This window comes from Podarcis erhardii (genome assembly GCF_964252035.2).
Source record: "Podarcis erhardii genome assembly, chromosome: 10".
In the NCBI taxonomy this organism is placed as follows: domain Eukaryota; kingdom Metazoa; phylum Chordata; class Lepidosauria; order Squamata; family Lacertidae; genus Podarcis; species Podarcis erhardii.
In genome coordinates, this window is record NC_138500.1 from 22,398,805 (window position 1) to 22,416,682 (window position 17,878).

The following is a 17,878-nucleotide window of genomic DNA, read 5'->3' on the forward strand; positions in this document are numbered from 1 at the left end:
GCACTACAAAAAAGAGCAAAGGTTTTACTAGCCTGGGCAATCTTACACAGGAACAGCCAAGACTAAAAAGTCACTAGAGATGCAATCATGTATATAGACTAGCTAAGACAGGGGTCAGCAACCTAAGGCCCATGGGCCACAACCGGCCAATGGGAGTCGTTTAACCGGCCCATGGACCCCCGCCGCCCACTCGGCTAGCTCCCGTGCGCCGCACTAAACCAGCACAGAGCAGAGTGGGGATCGCCTTCCGTGACGCTGGCCGGCTTTCCATTGGCTGCAGGAAGCTCCTGCAGCCAATGGGAAGCTGTGAACACCTCCTCTTGTGCTGGAAGGAACACCGAAAATAGCGTTTGCACATGCGTGCTCACTCCGGCCCACCACGGCGTCTGCGGGACTGTGAACCGGCACAAGCCACAAAAAGTTGACCGACCCCTGAGCTAAGAGAATGCAAATTATCGCTGAAGGGTAGGGTATAAATGTCGGTAGTAAAGGCTCCTTGGTACAGAAGGCTGCAATTACTGACACTCCCTCCCAATAATCCAGCCTTTCTCAACCTGTGTTGGACTACAACTCCCATCACCCCTAGCTAGCAAGGCCAGAGCTCAGAGATGATGGGAGTTGTAGTCCAACAACATCTGGGGATCCACAGGTTGAGAACCACTGCAATCCCACATTCCCCTGTTCTCATCTCATCTTTGCTCTTGATGCCACTTGCTGAACTGCTTCAAATACACCTGTTATTTCTTGCAAAGGAGTCCGCAACTTGACATTGGCTCTACTTCTCCAATGTCACAATGAACCTTGTATCTGAAGAAGTGTGCATGCACACGAAAGCTCATACCAAGAACTGACTTAGTTGGTCTTTAAGGTGCTACTGGAAGGATTTTGTTTTGTTTTGACAATGAACCTTGCAACCTTTGGACCACATTGTTGATTATGGTCAAAGCCTTCAATACTGAATTGAGAAGTCCATGAGCGACTTCTGTAAAACTACGCAGAGAAAACTACACAGACTTCTGCAAAACTCAAAAGATGTTGCCAATGCATACTGGGCTTCCAAAATGGCACTTTATGGTTGCAGAAGCATTTGACTGAGCATTTTAGTCTTTCTAGGGAGAGGCAACCCTTTCTGCTTACAGGAAGATATTTTAAATGGTTTTGGTGCTATATCATTTCTCTCCCCATGTTCTTTACAACAATACTGTACGTTTTCTAGCATTCACAATAGACACATAGCACAACACAAGAGAAGAGTTTCCTTGCCTAGCCTTGCCTGGGATTGGACCTGGGATCTTTCTGCTCTCCCACTGAGCTAAGGCCTTTCTCTAGCAAGAGTGTTTCTTCTACCAAAGGCTTGTTTTTCTGCTGTGGATTTTTGCCTTCAGGGAGTTGTGAATGAGTAAAACTTTCCAGCTGCTGATGGAGAAAGCAAGCAGGGACGGCCAGAGTCTGGCATTCGCACACAATGGAATCTCACATCTGGAGCGCCAGCAGGCGCCAGGTTACTTGTGCTTGCTCACTCCATGAAAGGGTCTTTTGTTACTTGTGGGGCATGACTTATGAATGCAGCGTTTTCTACATCTGGTAGTGGTGGTCTTTGTTTTTATACAGGAAGGGTCGGAGGGGGAATTTAAAGAGCATGTTTCGTTCTCCAGTTGTTTATTTTTTTATATAATAATTTTTTATTAATTTTCCAATTTTAAAACAAAACAACATACACACATCAACAAACAAAAACAAACACACAAATATAATTTCATAACCTCATTTTCATAAACCTTCTTTCTCGGACTTCCCCATACCTCACCCTTTTTGCATCCTTATTTTACAGTTTTTCAGCAACCCTTTAGCCTAATTAATTAAAACTTATTATCTTTCTCAATTTCACCTTAATTCATCAAACAATTTCAGCTGTAATTCTGCATCTTCCTTTCCCTTGACATTTTAGCACTCATCAATTTTATAACAGTTCTTAAGATAAGCTTTAAACTTCTTCCAATCTTCCTCCACCGTCTCTTTCTCTTGGTCACGGATTCTGCCAGTCATTTCTGCCACGTTCTCCAGTTGTTTAACCAAGGAGGTTGGGTTCCACAAATCCCACCAAAGAAAAGAAGCAGAAGGAACACAGTCATAACACACATGTGTCGTTATCCCCGGATCTGCCATGCTATTTCCCTCCCCCCCCCCCACCTTTTTCAAATGATGCAAGATGGAAATGAAATTTCACATTTCATACAGTTCTCAAAGAAAGCTTCCTTTTGGAAAAAAATACTGATATACAGTGGTACCTCGAAGTTGAACGGAATCCGTTCCAGAAGTCCATTCAACTTCCAAAACTTTCAGAAACCAAGGCGCTGCTTCTGAATGAATGAATCGGAAGCTGCATTGGACATTTAGGTTCCAAAGAACGTTCACAAACTGGAACACTCATTTCCGTGTTTGCGGCTTTCAGGAGCCAAAACAATCAAGTCGCAAGGTACAACTGTGTGTGTGTGTGTGTGTGTGTGTGTGTGTGTGTGTACACACACACACACACACACATATATATATATATATATGATCAATCCCTAGCAATTTTATATTTGCCTTTTATCCAGCGCGCTCGCGCGCGCGCTCTCTCTCTCTCTCTCTCTCTCTCTCTGGTTCAACATTTTCTTGCTTTCTTTTACCCCCACCAATACATGACAACGGACTTAGCTTTTCAATAAAAATATCCTGTTGTCTACCTACCTTAACTACATTAGTTTAAAATTTACCATTCCCAAAATGCTTAAAATCCAGTCATCTGATATCAAGATCCTTTCCCCTCCACTTCAAATCACAACAAATTATTACATGAGCATCAGTTTAAAAAGAAATAACCATTTCTCTGTCATCCAGTAAAGCTAAATCTTTCCCACAACCAAACATAACTGGTTGGTTTTCCATAACCAAACGTATCGAATGGATCTGCTAAACTATGAAAACCAACCACCTCTTCTGAGCACAGGCCACCAGTCCCTCCATGCAGAAAGTCTGCTTTCAAACTGCTGGGATTACAAACACAGCTGTAAGGAGAAACGGCAAGGCAGACACAACATGTGATAGAGAAAGGAAACTTTAGCTATTGGAAACTGGACAGAGAAACACAACCGATACAGGTAACCAGCTGAGTCGGATAGAATTAACCTCAAGATGAGAGAAGCAGATGTTCCTCAGAAAGACTGCCACATTGCTCTAGGTTTGGTTTGGTTTGTAAGTGAAACAATATGAAACGCTCCCAGAGATTACAGATTGGCAGATACTCATGTCAGAATATCTCCAATTAGCAAAACTGACGGGATCAGTTAGAGGAATATTGAAACAAAAAACAACTAGAGAATGGATAATATTTAAGAATTATGTCAAAGTTTGTTGTGCAAATAACTCCATATTAGCAGAAATTGAGTGATATTTGTAAAGAAAAAGATCAAAGGAATGTATACAAAGCAGAAAGAAATCATATGATACAATGTAAACCTGTGTAAAAAAGAATGTTATATCAAACAGTATAATGAGAAGGATGGGAAGGATTGTGCTGATGAGTACTTTTACTATGTAAATAACTTTGTCTTTTTTAAAAAAATTGATTTCTTTGTTTCTTATCTTTGTCACTTCTTTATTTCTTTTTCTTTATAAATTTTCTATTTTATATAATTTTCTCTTTTTTAACCTGTTAAGAGTACATGCAAATCTTTTAATCAATAAAGAATTTATAGTTAAAAAAAGAAAAGAAAAAAGAAAAAAGAAAAAAGAAAAAAGAAAAAAGAAAAAAGAAAGAAAGAAAGAAAGAAAGAAAGAAAGAAAGAAAGAAAGAAAGAATATGACTGCACCAATTTTCACTCTCTTCTTCGAGCCTTCTAAGAGCACCTCAGTGGGAAATGGTTGTTTCCAGCACTGGATTTCATGCCCATAGGAACACAAGAAGGTATCAGGTGCCAAGTCAGGTCATTGGCCACTCAGCTCAGCACAGCCTACAGCTTGAAAGTTTGGAGTCTTTCCCTAAATACGTTGGGGGCTGAAGCTGGTGCCTTCTGCATGAAAAGAGGTTGCTCCACCACTGGGTGATGGGCCTTTAAAATTAAACAAAGCCATCATTTCAGTCATGGCATTAGACATCCTCAAGGCCTTTGACTGCCTGGAAGAGGGCAGCATGCTGGCAGTCCTGTCTGAAATGAAATTTGGCCACAAATTCAAATAAAATCTTGAAACAAAAGGATACGCCGAAGCTTCTGCCACATTAAAAATAGGCAACATAAATTCATCCTCAGGGAGGATTTGACAAGGGAGTTTCCACTCTCTCCCTTTCTGTTCCTCCTAGCTTCAGAACCATTAGCCATATGCCTCAAAACACCACCAAATTGGGAGTCCAGATTGAAAAACAATACTACATGATCATACTGTCTGCTGATGGTTTTGTGGTTATGACCCACTGAGGATAGCAAGAGGGTTTTGAAGGACTTCTTGAAAAACCTGAATCTTGATAACAATGCAGAGGTCAGCTGCAGGCAAGTCCCAGAGTTCTGGGGTTATTACTGATTGATTTATTACCTACCCTTGTTGTGGAACAGGGCAGAGGGGAGGAGGGATGATTAACAAAAATCCATCCTCCTGGCAAACTGGGAATAATATTCTCTGACTAATGCAATTTAGACATTCCACACCTTTCCTCAGCAGAGTTTCTTTCTTTTTTTCTTTGAGACAAATAAGTATAAGTGACTCACATAAATGTAAACTAAGTTTCAATAATGAAGGTAACTAACAGAATGACATGATGAGAGAAACTAAATACAACAACATGAGGCAAGTCTGAGGCAAAAAAACAAGAGGTATTTGGTCCCTCTTAGCCATGGGTAGGCAAACTAAGGCCCAAGGGCCAGATCTAGCCCAATCGCCTTCTAAATCCGGCTCGTGGACGGTCCGGGAATCAGCGTGTTTTTACATGAGTAGAATGTGTGCTTTTATTTAAAATGCATCTCTGGGTTATTTGTGGGGCCTGCCTGGTGTTTTTACATGAGTAGAATGTGTGCTTTTATTTAAAATGCATCTCTGGGTTATTTGTGGGGCAAAGGAATTTGTTCATTCCCCCTCCCCCCCCCAAAAAATAGTCCCGCCCCCACAAGGTCTGAGGGACAGTGGACCGGCCCCCTGCTGGAAAAGTTTGCTGACCCCTGCTCTTAACTGACATTCTTAATGGAACACATTGAAGGGAGGAGCCAGTTCCAGAGCAGAACACACAAGCCCCGCCCACCAGATACCAAACATTCGACTGATCAATATATTTTTTTGTTTAGTCGTTTAGTCGTGTCCGACTCTTCGTGACCCCATGGACCAGAGCACGCGAGGCACTCCTGTCTTCCACTGCCTCCCGCAGTTTGGTCAAACTCATGCTGCTAGCTTCAAGAACACTATCCAATCATCTCGTCCTCTGTCGTCCCCTTCTCCTTGTTCCCTCCATCTTTTACAGGGAGTCTTCTCTTCTCATGAGGTAGCCAAAGTATTGGAGCCTCAGCTTCACAATCTGTCCTTCCAGTGAGCACTCAGGGCTGGTTTCCTTCAGAATGGATAAGTTTGATCTTTTTGAAGTCCATGGGACTCTCAAGAGTCTCCTCCAGCACCATAATTCAAAAGCATCAATTCTACGGCGATCAGCCTTCTTTATGGTCCAGCTCTCACTTCCATACATCACTACTGGGAAAACCATAGCTTTAACTATACGGACCTTTGTTGGCAAGGTGATGTCTCTGCTTTTTAAGATGCTGTCTAGGTTTGTCACTGCTTTTCTCCCAAGAAGCAGGCGTCTTTTAATTTCGTGACTGCTGTCACCATCTGCAGTGATCATGGACTGATCAAATTAAGCCCCAGTGTTTTCCTTACAACCCTAAGGTTCCCTAAAGGCAACCATATGTTGGGGGGGGGTGTTATTGGGGGGGGGGGTTATTTTGATTATATATTTTGTGGTTTTATACCCTGTTAGTGCTGAATGTTGATCAATGAACACGGAAGGCCAAAGGCCACTACAACTTATTCCAATGTTGCTGCTTCTCCTCCTTTTGTTGTTATCAGAGGTGTGTCTGTGGCTAGTTAACACAAAAGAGGAATTACCAGAACTGGGGATTGCATCCCACAAAATTATCCAATTAGAGGAAGTAATCTATGCAGCAGGACTTCCTTTCCTTTTCTTCTCCCCCCATATCTGTTTGGGGTTTAATTTAACTCTCTACAGCAGATAAGTAGAGGATGATATCCCATTTCAAGGGCAGAAGTCCTTGAGCTAATGCAATGACTTCATTCAAGAAGTCACCACATCAGTTTTAGTTCCGACTCTGGGAACCCCTGAAAAAGTGCCTTGTTTCCCTGGTAAAGTAAGGGATTGGATAGTGGGAACCACCCTGACTTTGGGTGCTGCATTAACCTACTTTCATTTGTGAGTCATTCCAGAGCAGATCGGAAAATGACAGCCACAGAGGTCACCCAGAAAATTCCCAGCAACAAAAGGGAACGTCTTCTGAAAACTGCCAATTGAATTAATATTTATTAACAGATAAAGGCGGGTTAAACCACAGAGCCTAGGGCTTGCCAATCAGAAGGTCGGCAGTTCAAATCCCCGTGACGGGGTGAGCTCCCATTGCTCGGTCCCTGCTCCTGCCAACCTAGCAGTTCGAAAGCATGCAGTGCAAGTAGATAAATAGGTACCACTCCAGCGGAAGGTAAACAGCGTTTCCGTGCACTGCTCTGGTTCGCCAGAAGCGGCTTAGTCATACTGGCCACATGACCCAGAAACTGTACACCGGCTCCCTCGGCCAGTAAAGCGAGATGAGCGCTGCAACCCTAGAGTTGTCCGTGACTGGATCTAACGGTCAGGGGTCCCTTTACCTTTTAAAGGCAATGAGTCAGCATCTGGGTTTGCCCTACACTGCTATGCAGGAGTACTTCTCTGTCGCCATGCTGGGATGGAACTGGGTGCTCATCCTGCCATAGACAGAGTCACACTCCCCCTGAGGGAACAGGTACATAGTCTGGGGTGTTCCTTGATCGATCTCTGTCTCTGGAGGCCTAGGTGGCAGAGGCAAGGAGTGCCTATTTCCAGCTGTTCCTGAATGAATGCTACCCATGAAGATGGTCTCAAAACTACAGCTGCTACAAGAGACACTCTCTTTGCAGTCCCACTGACAGGTATTCTGTGCTGTCAATGGACCCAAGAGAAGGCCTTCTCAGTGACTGCACCTCCCACTTTTAGATTCCCACACACTTTTTACCATTTTCCCACATCTTAGGGCTACTCTTCCTTTGCCACAGTATTCTCCTCCCTGCATTTTAAGAAATGGTGACCAGCCTTTCTTGGTTTCAGTTCTGGCTAACACAAGCACATACCCTGTTCAATGTACAGTGGTACCTTGGGTTTACAAACTTAATCCGTTCCGGAAGTCCATTCTTAAACCAAAGTGTTCTTAAACCAAGGCGTGCTTTCCCATAGTAGCGGGGGACTCAATTTACAAATGGAACACACTCAACAGGAAGTGAAACATGTTCTTATTCTAAGACAAAGTTCACAAACCAAAACACCTACTTCCAGGTTTGCAGCATTCTTAATCCAAGTTGTTCATAAACTAAGCTGTTCTTAAACCAAGCTACCACTGTACTGGCATTACGAAGGATGCTACATGCAGTGCTTTAGGGAGCCTCCAGAGCCACACCCCTAGGATGAGCTGAAGAGGATAAAGGTTCATTATCACAAAAGCTGTATTTTTATATGTGGCACCAGGCCAATTGGCAGGCCACCTCTGCATTACAAAGATGTCTGCAAATGTGATGCGCGAAGGCTGGCAACATCAACCTGCCACAAGGGAACCCCTTGCAGATGACCGCAGTGCCTGAAGACAGACAATCAAGTCATCTATCCGTAGCAGCAACCAGAGGAGAAATGACTGCTGGGAGGAGCGCAGAGAGAAGAAATGCCATGGTGCATCTGCCCCAGCTGCAAGCAAACATGTCTCTTCCATATTGGCCTCTACAGCCACAGCAGGCGCTGCAACCTTCTGACAGCTTGACTTCACCCCCCCCCCCAAAGGCACACAGTAGTTTCTTATGTTCTGGACTTCAACCCTATTCACTCATTAGGTCTCCAAATGGAGAGGGACTAGGATCACCCCCTTGCATTCGCAACACATACACACACAGGCAAGAAACACAGCTGTGCCCACCACCCTGACAACTTCTGTACTTCAACAAATTTGTGAAGGGGAACCGGCTGAATTTGCATCTTCACAAAGGGCTCCAGATCACATGGAGGAGCCTACGGTCAGCCCCTGCCTCAAACACACAGTGGTTGCAGGAAGAAACCAGTGGAGGATCATCAGAACTGGGGCCAGCACCCCACTCATGTGTTAGCTCTTCATATGGAGAGGGAGAGTGGTAGAGCATTTTCCTTGCAAGCAGAAGGTCCCTGGTGTGGTGTAGTGGTTAAGAGTGGTAGACTCGTAATCTGGTGAACCGGGTTCGGGTCTCCGCTCCTCCATATGCAGCTGCTGGGTGACCTTGGGCTAGTCACACTTCTTTGAAGTCTCTCAGCCCCACTCACCTCGCAGAGTGTTTTTTGTGGGGGAGGAAGGGAAAGGAGAAAGTTAGCCGCTTTGAGACTCCTTCAGGTAGTGATAAAGCAGGATATCAAATCCAAACTCCTCTTCTTCTTCCCCAGCATTCCAGGTAGGGCTGGGAATGTCCTCTACCTGAAACCCTGGCAAGTCACTGCCAGTCTGGCAATACTGAGCTAGATAGTCTGGTTATATAAATATTTGCAATAAATAAGGTGGCTAATTTGGAGATATCAAGAAAGACACATTAATTTCCTGCAAAGCAATGTAGACGCATGCCTCATTCCCCTAAGTTTGAACATGGAGTCGTTTGTTGTTGTTTTTCAGTGTGCATATAAAAAAACCGAGCTGTGTGGAAAAAAGGGGGACAAGGCCACAAACCAGATTCTCAACAGCAGCTTCAGAAAGACACAGAAAAACCATTCACTCGATAAGCTCTTCAGATAAACTTTACCTTATCACACATTTTCATTAGGAAACAGGAAAGCAAAGTCAAAGCAAGTGGGTGTTTAGACTTCACTGCTCTTTCCAAGTCATTTACCTGAAGAGAGATAAGGGAAGCTCAAAGTTTCCCCAGCTCATCCCCAAGAATGATCTCAACTCTGAACTTTAGGTGGAAAAAAGCAACAAGCAAAGCCATGTGGCCTGCTGGAATCTGAACCATGAACTCCTTGCCATCCTCATCCCAATTACGTACACTCCTTTGACCAAAATACAGAGTTTGTTTTCCTCCCACTGTTTTCTCCAAGTAGTTCAGAGTGATGCATATAATCCTCTTCCTTCCTTTTATTATTACACCAACCCTGAAAGGTAGGTCAGGTCGAGAGAGGTTTATGTGTGGGGCCCAAGATTACTATGCAACCATCGTGTATACCTAATAATAATAATACTCTTATTATTTGTACCCTGCCCACCTGTCTGGGTTGCTCCAGCCACTCTGAGGAGCTTCCAACACATGTAAAAGCATGTTTACTTGCGGGATCGCCTTACTGCATAAATGCCCAGTCAACCACTTCAATCAACTGCAGTTGGAGGTAACTGCATCTATTAGTGTAGACTTCGGAACTCTCTGCCTATTGACACTAGGCGAGCGTCTAAAATTCAAGAAGTGGTTTATGTTCCCCCATTTGTCACTCCAGCTTATACCTTTGCTCCTTTAACACAAAAATAGTTTGATATACAAATACCAGAAACAAACATGAATGCAACACAGCAGTCCAAAGATAAACCTAACCTTTCCGGTCTCGTTCCATTTGTAAAGTTAAAAGCAGCCACAGGGTGTGGGTAAAATAGACAAGAGGCTTGCCTAGTCTTGCCTTTCTTCTCATGCAACAGGTGAACTGGCTGTCTCCTTAGTTATCTATTTTCTTAAAACAGGTTTTTGTACAAGTGCAGCTTCTATATGGCAAAAAAAGGAAAAACTGGAGGGCTTATATTAACTTACATATTTAATTTTAAGATTTGTGTACAGGTGGTCATTGTATCTGCAATGTAAACTGATGGTGGTCTACTGTTATTGTTTGTATATTGTTATTTTGGCTTGTTTTCCTTCTCTTATTTAATTTTATCTTTTTTCTCCTTTCCTCATTAAATCTGCAAATAGAAAATTTTATTTTAAAAATGTATAAATGGAAAGATTATCAGTGTCAAGTTATATTGGCTAGTTTGCTAAATTCCCCCTCAGTTCTCCTCCAACATTACACCTCTTTTTAAAAGAAAAAAATACGGTATATATCTCCTATAAACTGCAGAGCAGCAGGTTTGCTTGAGAAGAGGGCGGATAAAAACCACAACAGGAGGAAGAGGTTGACTCAAATGCTCAGGTAAGCTGTTGACATTTCCAAGTTCCTGGTTAGAGTAACCTGCCTTTTAAATTTGCCTGCAAGCAATGAAGCAACAGACATTTCCATCCCTGTCAATATGTTGACATTGGTTGACCAACTAAGTGGTCCAGCAAAGGATCAACATTGTAAAAGATAACAGGGTTGAAAGACAAGCTGCTCCTTTATTTCTTTTGCATAATCACAAATTTTAAAAGAGGAGGAGTGAGTATTCTCTCTATCAAACTTGCCAGTGTTGGGGAAGTCCCACTGAACTCAGTGGGGATTACTTCTAAGCAGATGTGCACAGGACTGTACTGTTCAGTTCTTGTCATTGCAACTAACTTTGTTCCACTGGCGTCCATGAGGCACAGCAGTGACTAATTTTACCTGGACTCAGGCCAGGGTCTTGCGAAATGGCTGAAGCAGCTGTGCTTCATACCAGGTGTTTCATACTGCTTCCATCCCTATCCGAAGTTCGATTCGGAAACCAGAGTCAGCAGAAGAGGCCTGATTTGTGGTTATCTTTCGACGCTGCCCCTCACTTTCTTTCTTCACTTTTGATTCACCTGTCAAGAGGAATTAGAAGACTGGCTCTATTCAGAGCGACTTGCAAAGGCTCTTCAGATTACCTTTCCAGAGGCTCACAAATATGTGCAGCTGCGGAGAAAACAAGGTGTCTATTCACCAAGGAGAAATGCTGGATTCTCTGGCACTTGAGAATCAGCTAAAGACAGAGTTTTAAAGTATTTCACATGAGCCAATTGCCAGAGTTTTGGTGCATATTCAATATCCAGACCCCAGACACAGGAACCCAGACTGGTTTGTTGCAATACAGTGGTACCTCTGGTTGCGAAAGGGATCTGTTCCAGAGGCCCGTTCGCAACCTGAAAGGAACACAACCCACATCTGTGCATGCGCGGGTTGCGATTCGCTGCACATGCATGAGTGGGGAAACCCGGAAGTAACTCTTTCCGGTACTTCCAGGTCGCCGCGGGACGCAATCTGAGAATGCTCAACCTGAAGCAAACGTAACATGAGGTATGACTGTAATAGCAACCAATACCTCTTCCAACTCTGCAATTCTATGATTTCATTATGATCAAGTTGAGATTCCTGCATTGCAGGGAGTTGAACTAAATGATCCTCATGGTCCCTTCCAAATCTACAATTCTACAACGGCGTTTCCGTGCGCTCTGGGTTCCGTTGCAGTGTCCCACTGCCAGCCCAAAAGCGGAGATGAGCCCATAGTCAAATTCAACTGGACTTAACTGTCCAGGGGTCTTTACCAACAATTCTAATATTCTATTATTATTATTATTATTATTATTATTATTATTCCTGAAACATCAGTTGTAGTGGCCAAAATGAAGTTGATAGTGGGAAATAAGGTGAAGCTAAGATTCAGGGTCTTGTTTGGATTTTGTTGGTTTAAAAAAAACAACCATCGCACACAACAATTTTAGTTTTTATTTGTGACATTTAAAAGTGTTAACAATCTACCCTAGCACCTCAGGATATGATAGAATTGCTAACAGCAAAAAATAACCATGAAGATTATATACATGCAACCAAAATGCTTCTCTCGCTAACAGGCTAGCTGTGTGGGTCATGGATGATCAAACTATTTAGCAGGAGTTAAACAAAAAACAGCCAACATTTGTGGGTTTGCATTCCAGCATTTGAAAGTCTAATGAAAATGTGGAGGGGAATTCCAGTGGATTAATATTGTGCTGGAAGGCAACACCTTCCCAACCAGTTCTTCAGTAAAACAGAGTTTAGAAGAATTTCCTGCTGCTAATGCCCTTGCCAACTCAAAAGGAGAAGACCCCACAGAACATGCCCCTGCCTCCAAGTTGTTCCACAAAAATAACATTATGCAAGGTAAAAGAAGAAGCTTCAAGTGATAGAGGATGAGAATAGTATCTGACAGTTTTATGTTTTATAATTATATTAATTGCAAGGAATTGCAATACAAAAGACAACGATACGACTAGAAACGAGCAAAACTGGAATCTGACAATGAATTTTAATTCATCTCACTGTTGTGGTTTATTCTTTGGTGAGGAGAATCCTATGCAAATTAGAGCAATTCATACAGGAAAAAATTCTGATGTACAAGAGCAGGTGTAGCCAACATGGTGCGCTCCAGATGCTGAGTTCCCATCATTCCTGACCTCTGGCCATGCTGGCTGGGGCTGATGGGAGTTGGAGTTCTAAACATCTAGAGGTGGTGCACTGGGTACAGAGTTGGGAATTTTTTCCACCTCATATCTCGGATACAGCTGAAAACAATTACCAACTTCCATGTATTTCAAGAAAAGTGGAAAGAGGGTAGGGGGGGGACACCAAGTACAGTGGTACCTCGGGTTAAGAACTTAATTCGTTCTGGGTTAGCAGAGTCTGTAACCCGAAGTGTCTGTAACGTGAAGCATCTGTAACCCGAGGTACCACTGTAGTTTATCAGGGATAGCAAAATGTGTCTGCTCTCTGGGTTAGGAAGTCAGAAGCCGACTCAGACTGTTGGTATATAAATTCTAAAGACAGCAATAGATTTTTGTTTTCATTTCAAGAAGCCCACAACGATCTACTCTGCACAGCAGAGCTCTCCAGCTATTTAGGCAGAAGTGTTTCCCATAATCTGCTCCTTCTAATTATGGCAGCGTTGCCATACGTCTGGAATTTCAAGGTTGGAAGTGGCATCTGGTGGGAATTTTCGTCCTGGATCTTCGGCAACATAAAATTGCAGTCTCCATCCCCACCCCCCATCCCACCCAAAGCTCAACCACTTTGGGAATTTTCTATTTTAAAAAAAGCTAAAACATTTGTTTGTGTCCGGATTTCCCCTAAATTAGGGTATCAATCAAGATGATGATGATGATAATTTATTATTTATACCCTGCCCATCTGGCTGGGTTTCCCCAGCCACTCTGGGCAGTTCCCAACAGAATATTAAAAACACGAGAAAACACCAGCCATTAAAAACTTCCCTAAAGAGGGCTGCCTTCAGATGTCTTCTAAACGTCAGATACAGTGGTACCTCAGGTTACAGACACTTCAGGTTACAGACTCTGCTAACCCAGATAGTACCTCAGGTTAAGAACTTTGCTTCAGGATGAGAACAGAAATCGCGCAGCAGCAGCAGCGGGAGGCCCCATTAGCTAAAGTGGTACCTCAGGTTAAGAACAGTTTCAGGTTAAGAACAGACCTCCAGAACGAATTAAGTTCTTAACCCGAGGTACCACTGTAGTTGTTTATTTCCTTGATATCTGATGGGAGGGCGTTCACAGGGCAGGCACCACTACCAAAAAGGCCCTCTGCCTGGTTCCCTGTAACCTCACTTCTCGCAGTGAGGGAACCACCAGAAGGCCCTCAGCGCGGGACCTCAGTGTCCAGGCCGAACGATGGGGGTGGAGATGCTCCTTCAGGTATACTGGGCTGAAGCCATTTAGGGCTTTAAAGATCAGCACCAACACTTTGAATTGTGCTCAAAAACATACTGATTGAATATTTGAAGCTCTGCAAGCAAAGCAGGTCTTTTACCAATAATGCAAATGCATCATTACTTCACTTGGGGAAACCCCTGCCATTTTGATAGGGAAGGTGTGTACACTGGGAGAGCTTCCCTCTTAGAAAGACCACAAAGGAGTATCCTCAGGAATGAGATGCTGTATTTCTGCCAGGAGGGCAGAATGAGACATGCAGGGGAGGGAAAACAATGTCAAGAATGGTGACGTGCAGGCTTTGCATCCTCTGCAATGTTGCCCTGAAGGCTGGTATTTAAATCCCTTTCAACAGAAGTGAATGTGGGGAGAAAGTAAAGGGATAGCATGGGATGCGTACTAAACATACCCTGGACATGTGAGCTTCATTCCCTTCCCAACTTCTCTCCAGAGTATCTCAAATCATAGCCGGTTTACCCCACAGAACTCAATGGGAACCGCTGGGAACCAAGACAGCCCCTTATCTGCATAGTCTCATCCTGGGCCCCATTCTAGGTCACACTAGCACAAGGTGACCCAACATCAGAGCCAAATTTACGTATAAGCTAAACAAGCTATAGCTTAGTGCCCCACTCTCTTGGGGCCCCCCAAAAAAGTTTAAAGGGGGGGAACTGGATGTACGGTGCCAAAATATAAGATAAAAAAAACAAATAAAATAAAACCTACAGACAACAACAGTATTTGGTGTTGTGTAGCCTCCTATGATGCAAGCAATGGGCCGCACCTGCTTGCCTGCTCCCTAAAATATCACTGGTTTGCTCATTTCTACATATACGGTGCCTACATTCTGCATGGACTGGTTGCATGGCAATATGTGCAAATGGCTTTAGATACCTATTAGGTCTGTAAATTATCACATAGCATACATTCAACACAAGAAGCAGCGACAATTTGTTGTTGACAAAGGACAGCTGGACATATAAAGGGCCCCATTACCTTCAGTAGCTTAGGGCCTCATCAAACCTAAATCCAGCCCTGCTAGTTGTTATTGGCTTCCCAATGCCCACCTGCCCCAGCAGGTGGGCCATGATACAAGATGATGGAAGTCGCAGTCCAACAACATCTGGAGAGCATCGCCATGGCTACCCTCTGCACAGAGGTGCATCTGGCTTCATCACTGTACCTCTTTCAGGAAATGCTAAAGAATCAACTCTTTACACACCCCAGGTGTGTGTTTTCAGGACCCACCATATTCCTGTAACTGTAAGATTTAACCATATTTAATTCTGGATTTTAAGTTGTAACCAAGGGAAGGATGGGTAACAAATATAATTACTTGCTTAATTAATTAAAACCCATGTGCTAGCACCTGACAAATATACCTGCCATGGATGCACTGAAAGAACGTCCTTGTGATAAAGCCCAGCTGAAATTAATTTCCATATACCCATTACAGATCACACATTGAGCCAGCCACACTCCTAAAATGTTCAGTCTAGGACAGCACAGACTGGCATGCTGAGCTCCAAGAATTAATGCCATAAGCAGAGAAAGTGGCTAAACTTAATTGCCTCTTGACTGCTGAGCTGCACTGAGGCTATCACATCTAGAACCCCTTATTAGGTACTTTGGTTTAATTGCAATGGGGAGTGCCCATGTCATTGCCAAGTGTTGCCAGGATCACTACTGTGTGAAGAGTGCAACCAGACTCTGCAGTCCCAAATCAACCACACGGGGTGCGTTCCTAGTACCCTATGCATGGCAAGTGTACGATCTGATGCCAAAAACTAAGATGAAGACCATCTTCTGTTGAAATACCTAGGCTTGATACAAGGGTATGCTTGCTTTGGGGCAGCATAGATCTTTTCACCAGCAGAAATAAAGCATAAACAACTAGGGCCAGGGAAACTTAGCCTCCTCTAATATTTTGGATACCACTCACCCCAGGATATTGAGAGGTGTTGTGTTGCGTGCCAGAGAGAGCTAGGGAAATTCTCTTTGTGAAATGCAGAGAGACTTGTTGCTGTCTCCGACACCGCGCTAGTCTGGATGGATAGGACATTTGCCATGTGGAAATGCATTAGTATATATGTGAATATGAACTGTGTGTGCAGCCAGTTTTTAAAGCGTTATGTCCTCACGGTGGGTGGAAGGACTTTTCCCTCTGACTTTTCAAAAAGCTGGTTCTCTTCTTGAGGGGGAAAAAATCATTCTGCACATTTCAAAATGCTTTCTCCTCAGATGCCTTTTCCTTCTAAAAAAGAAAAAAAAAACCTCAACTTTTTACAGTGGGGAGGAACTTTGCACATGCTCCAAGTCATTCTTGCCTTAAGTGCCAAGCATTCATAAAATAAAAGTGAGATGGTAACAGAAAAAGATACACACACCACCAACTTTGCTTGCTCAAATAGATCTCCTTTTTCTCCAGCAGTCTGGGGATAAAGTTGTACGTGCAGAGACTGAGTTTGGATAAAGTTGCTGGTGCACACTTTCCAGCAAGAGGAAAAACCTCCAACATCTGGCACAAAGCACTGATTATCTCTTACTTGCTTTCATGGCTACCACTGCAGAACCACCATAAATATTCTTTGGAGACATGGGCATTTACTTCCTTTCAGCAAACTAAAAGCAGGCAGGGAAGAGGGAACACCAGGAACCAGGTCTGCAAAAGTTTCAGAGCTTGGAATGCTGCCCAAAGAATGAGACCGTTATTGCGGTTCTCAGAAAGACTGCTATTTTCTTGCTGACAACTCTTAATAGGAACCTCTTAATGTGCAGAAACAGGAAAGAGTCCAATCAAAAGTTTCGTAACAAGCACTTCTGAACAAATAGGAATCCCCACGCTTAAACCACACACACATATATATGCTGGTCCAAACAGGCCTTGTGGGCAGTAATTAGATTTGCATCAAGAAACACAGATAACCCTTCAAAGTACAGGTATTTCCTCCTTGCGTCAGCAGCTCCTAATTCCCCCCCCCCCCCCGCTGAAATTCCAAACTCCAGGCTCTCCACCATCTTTTTTAAAAACCATAACGCTGTTTTGAGAACTCTTCACTGGCCCTACAGCAGACAGCACCTGGCACTTATTCTAACACCCATGAGCAGACAGCTCTTTTTGAAAACAGAGGGAGGAAAACTTAAGTCATGAAAAGGGAGTGGGGAGGTGGACAGACAAAGTGCAAGAGATGCCAATTCCAGATGAGCTCAACATAACTTTTTTCCCAAGAAAAGAGAGACTCCTCCTACATAATGAAAGCCCAGGAAGGGTTTGCTAATAGCAGGGTGACTTTCTGAAGCCAGATGTGCGCCAGCCAGAACTTTTTCTTCCACCCACCTCTAAGTTACTTTTTAAAAAACTTTTTTAAAAACCACACACTGTGCCACACACTTCTTACAGAGTGGATAACTGCATCGCAAGCCAACATAATAAAGTTTCGTTGTGCCGCCCCATTTTCCCATGCCTTCCACCACTACTACTGTCCCAGTGTTTTGACCGTGTTCTCACCGTGCTGTAGAGCAGGGCATCAGAGTCCACCGGTTCCGACAACTCGCTCAGCTTTCGGTCCCAGTGCAACAGGTTCTGCTCCCCACTTTCCAGCCCATCCATGGCCATTTCGGACCTCAGCAATACCAAGAGCGGGGGGGGCGGGGGAGAGAAATATGCACTCTTGGAGCACCTCGGAACGATCACAGAAAACAAACTTGTGCCATAAGGCTGAAAAAACGCTGCCGCCCCTGCCTCTGTGCGCCTTACTCCCTTAGAAAAGGAATAAAATAGAAGCTATGTAGTAATATAACTGAAAATGTCAGACACTCGCCAATCTACAACTAGCAAAAAATAAATAAATGCAACAGCCAGCTAGTTTTGCAACCATATGTCCTAGATCTCGGGCGCGCATCTGCTTTCAAGAAAGACCTCCGTTGTCTTACTGGCAGAGACCTTCCCCAGAGCTCCTGAAACCCCAAACTGCCACCAGCTGCTGCCTTCCCTCCAGCCCCC

General features: G+C 43.7%; 1 protein-coding gene across 2 annotated transcripts in view; it reads right to left on the reverse strand.

Moving 5' to 3' along the window:
* Nucleotides 1-17,878, reverse strand: part of CREB3L2 (cAMP responsive element binding protein 3 like 2) — a 71,849-nt gene extending 53,971 nt beyond the window's left edge. Inside the window, exon 1 of one of the 2 annotated variants that reach the window (XM_081878944.1) lies at nucleotides 17,384-17,878. In XM_081878944.1, coding sequence (XP_081735070.1) covers nucleotides 17,384-17,491 — 108 coding nt within the window. In that variant the 5' untranslated portion in view covers nucleotides 17,492-17,878. The remainder of the gene's footprint in view (nucleotides 1-17,383) is intronic. The other variant, XM_081878945.1, reaches the window with a different exon arrangement.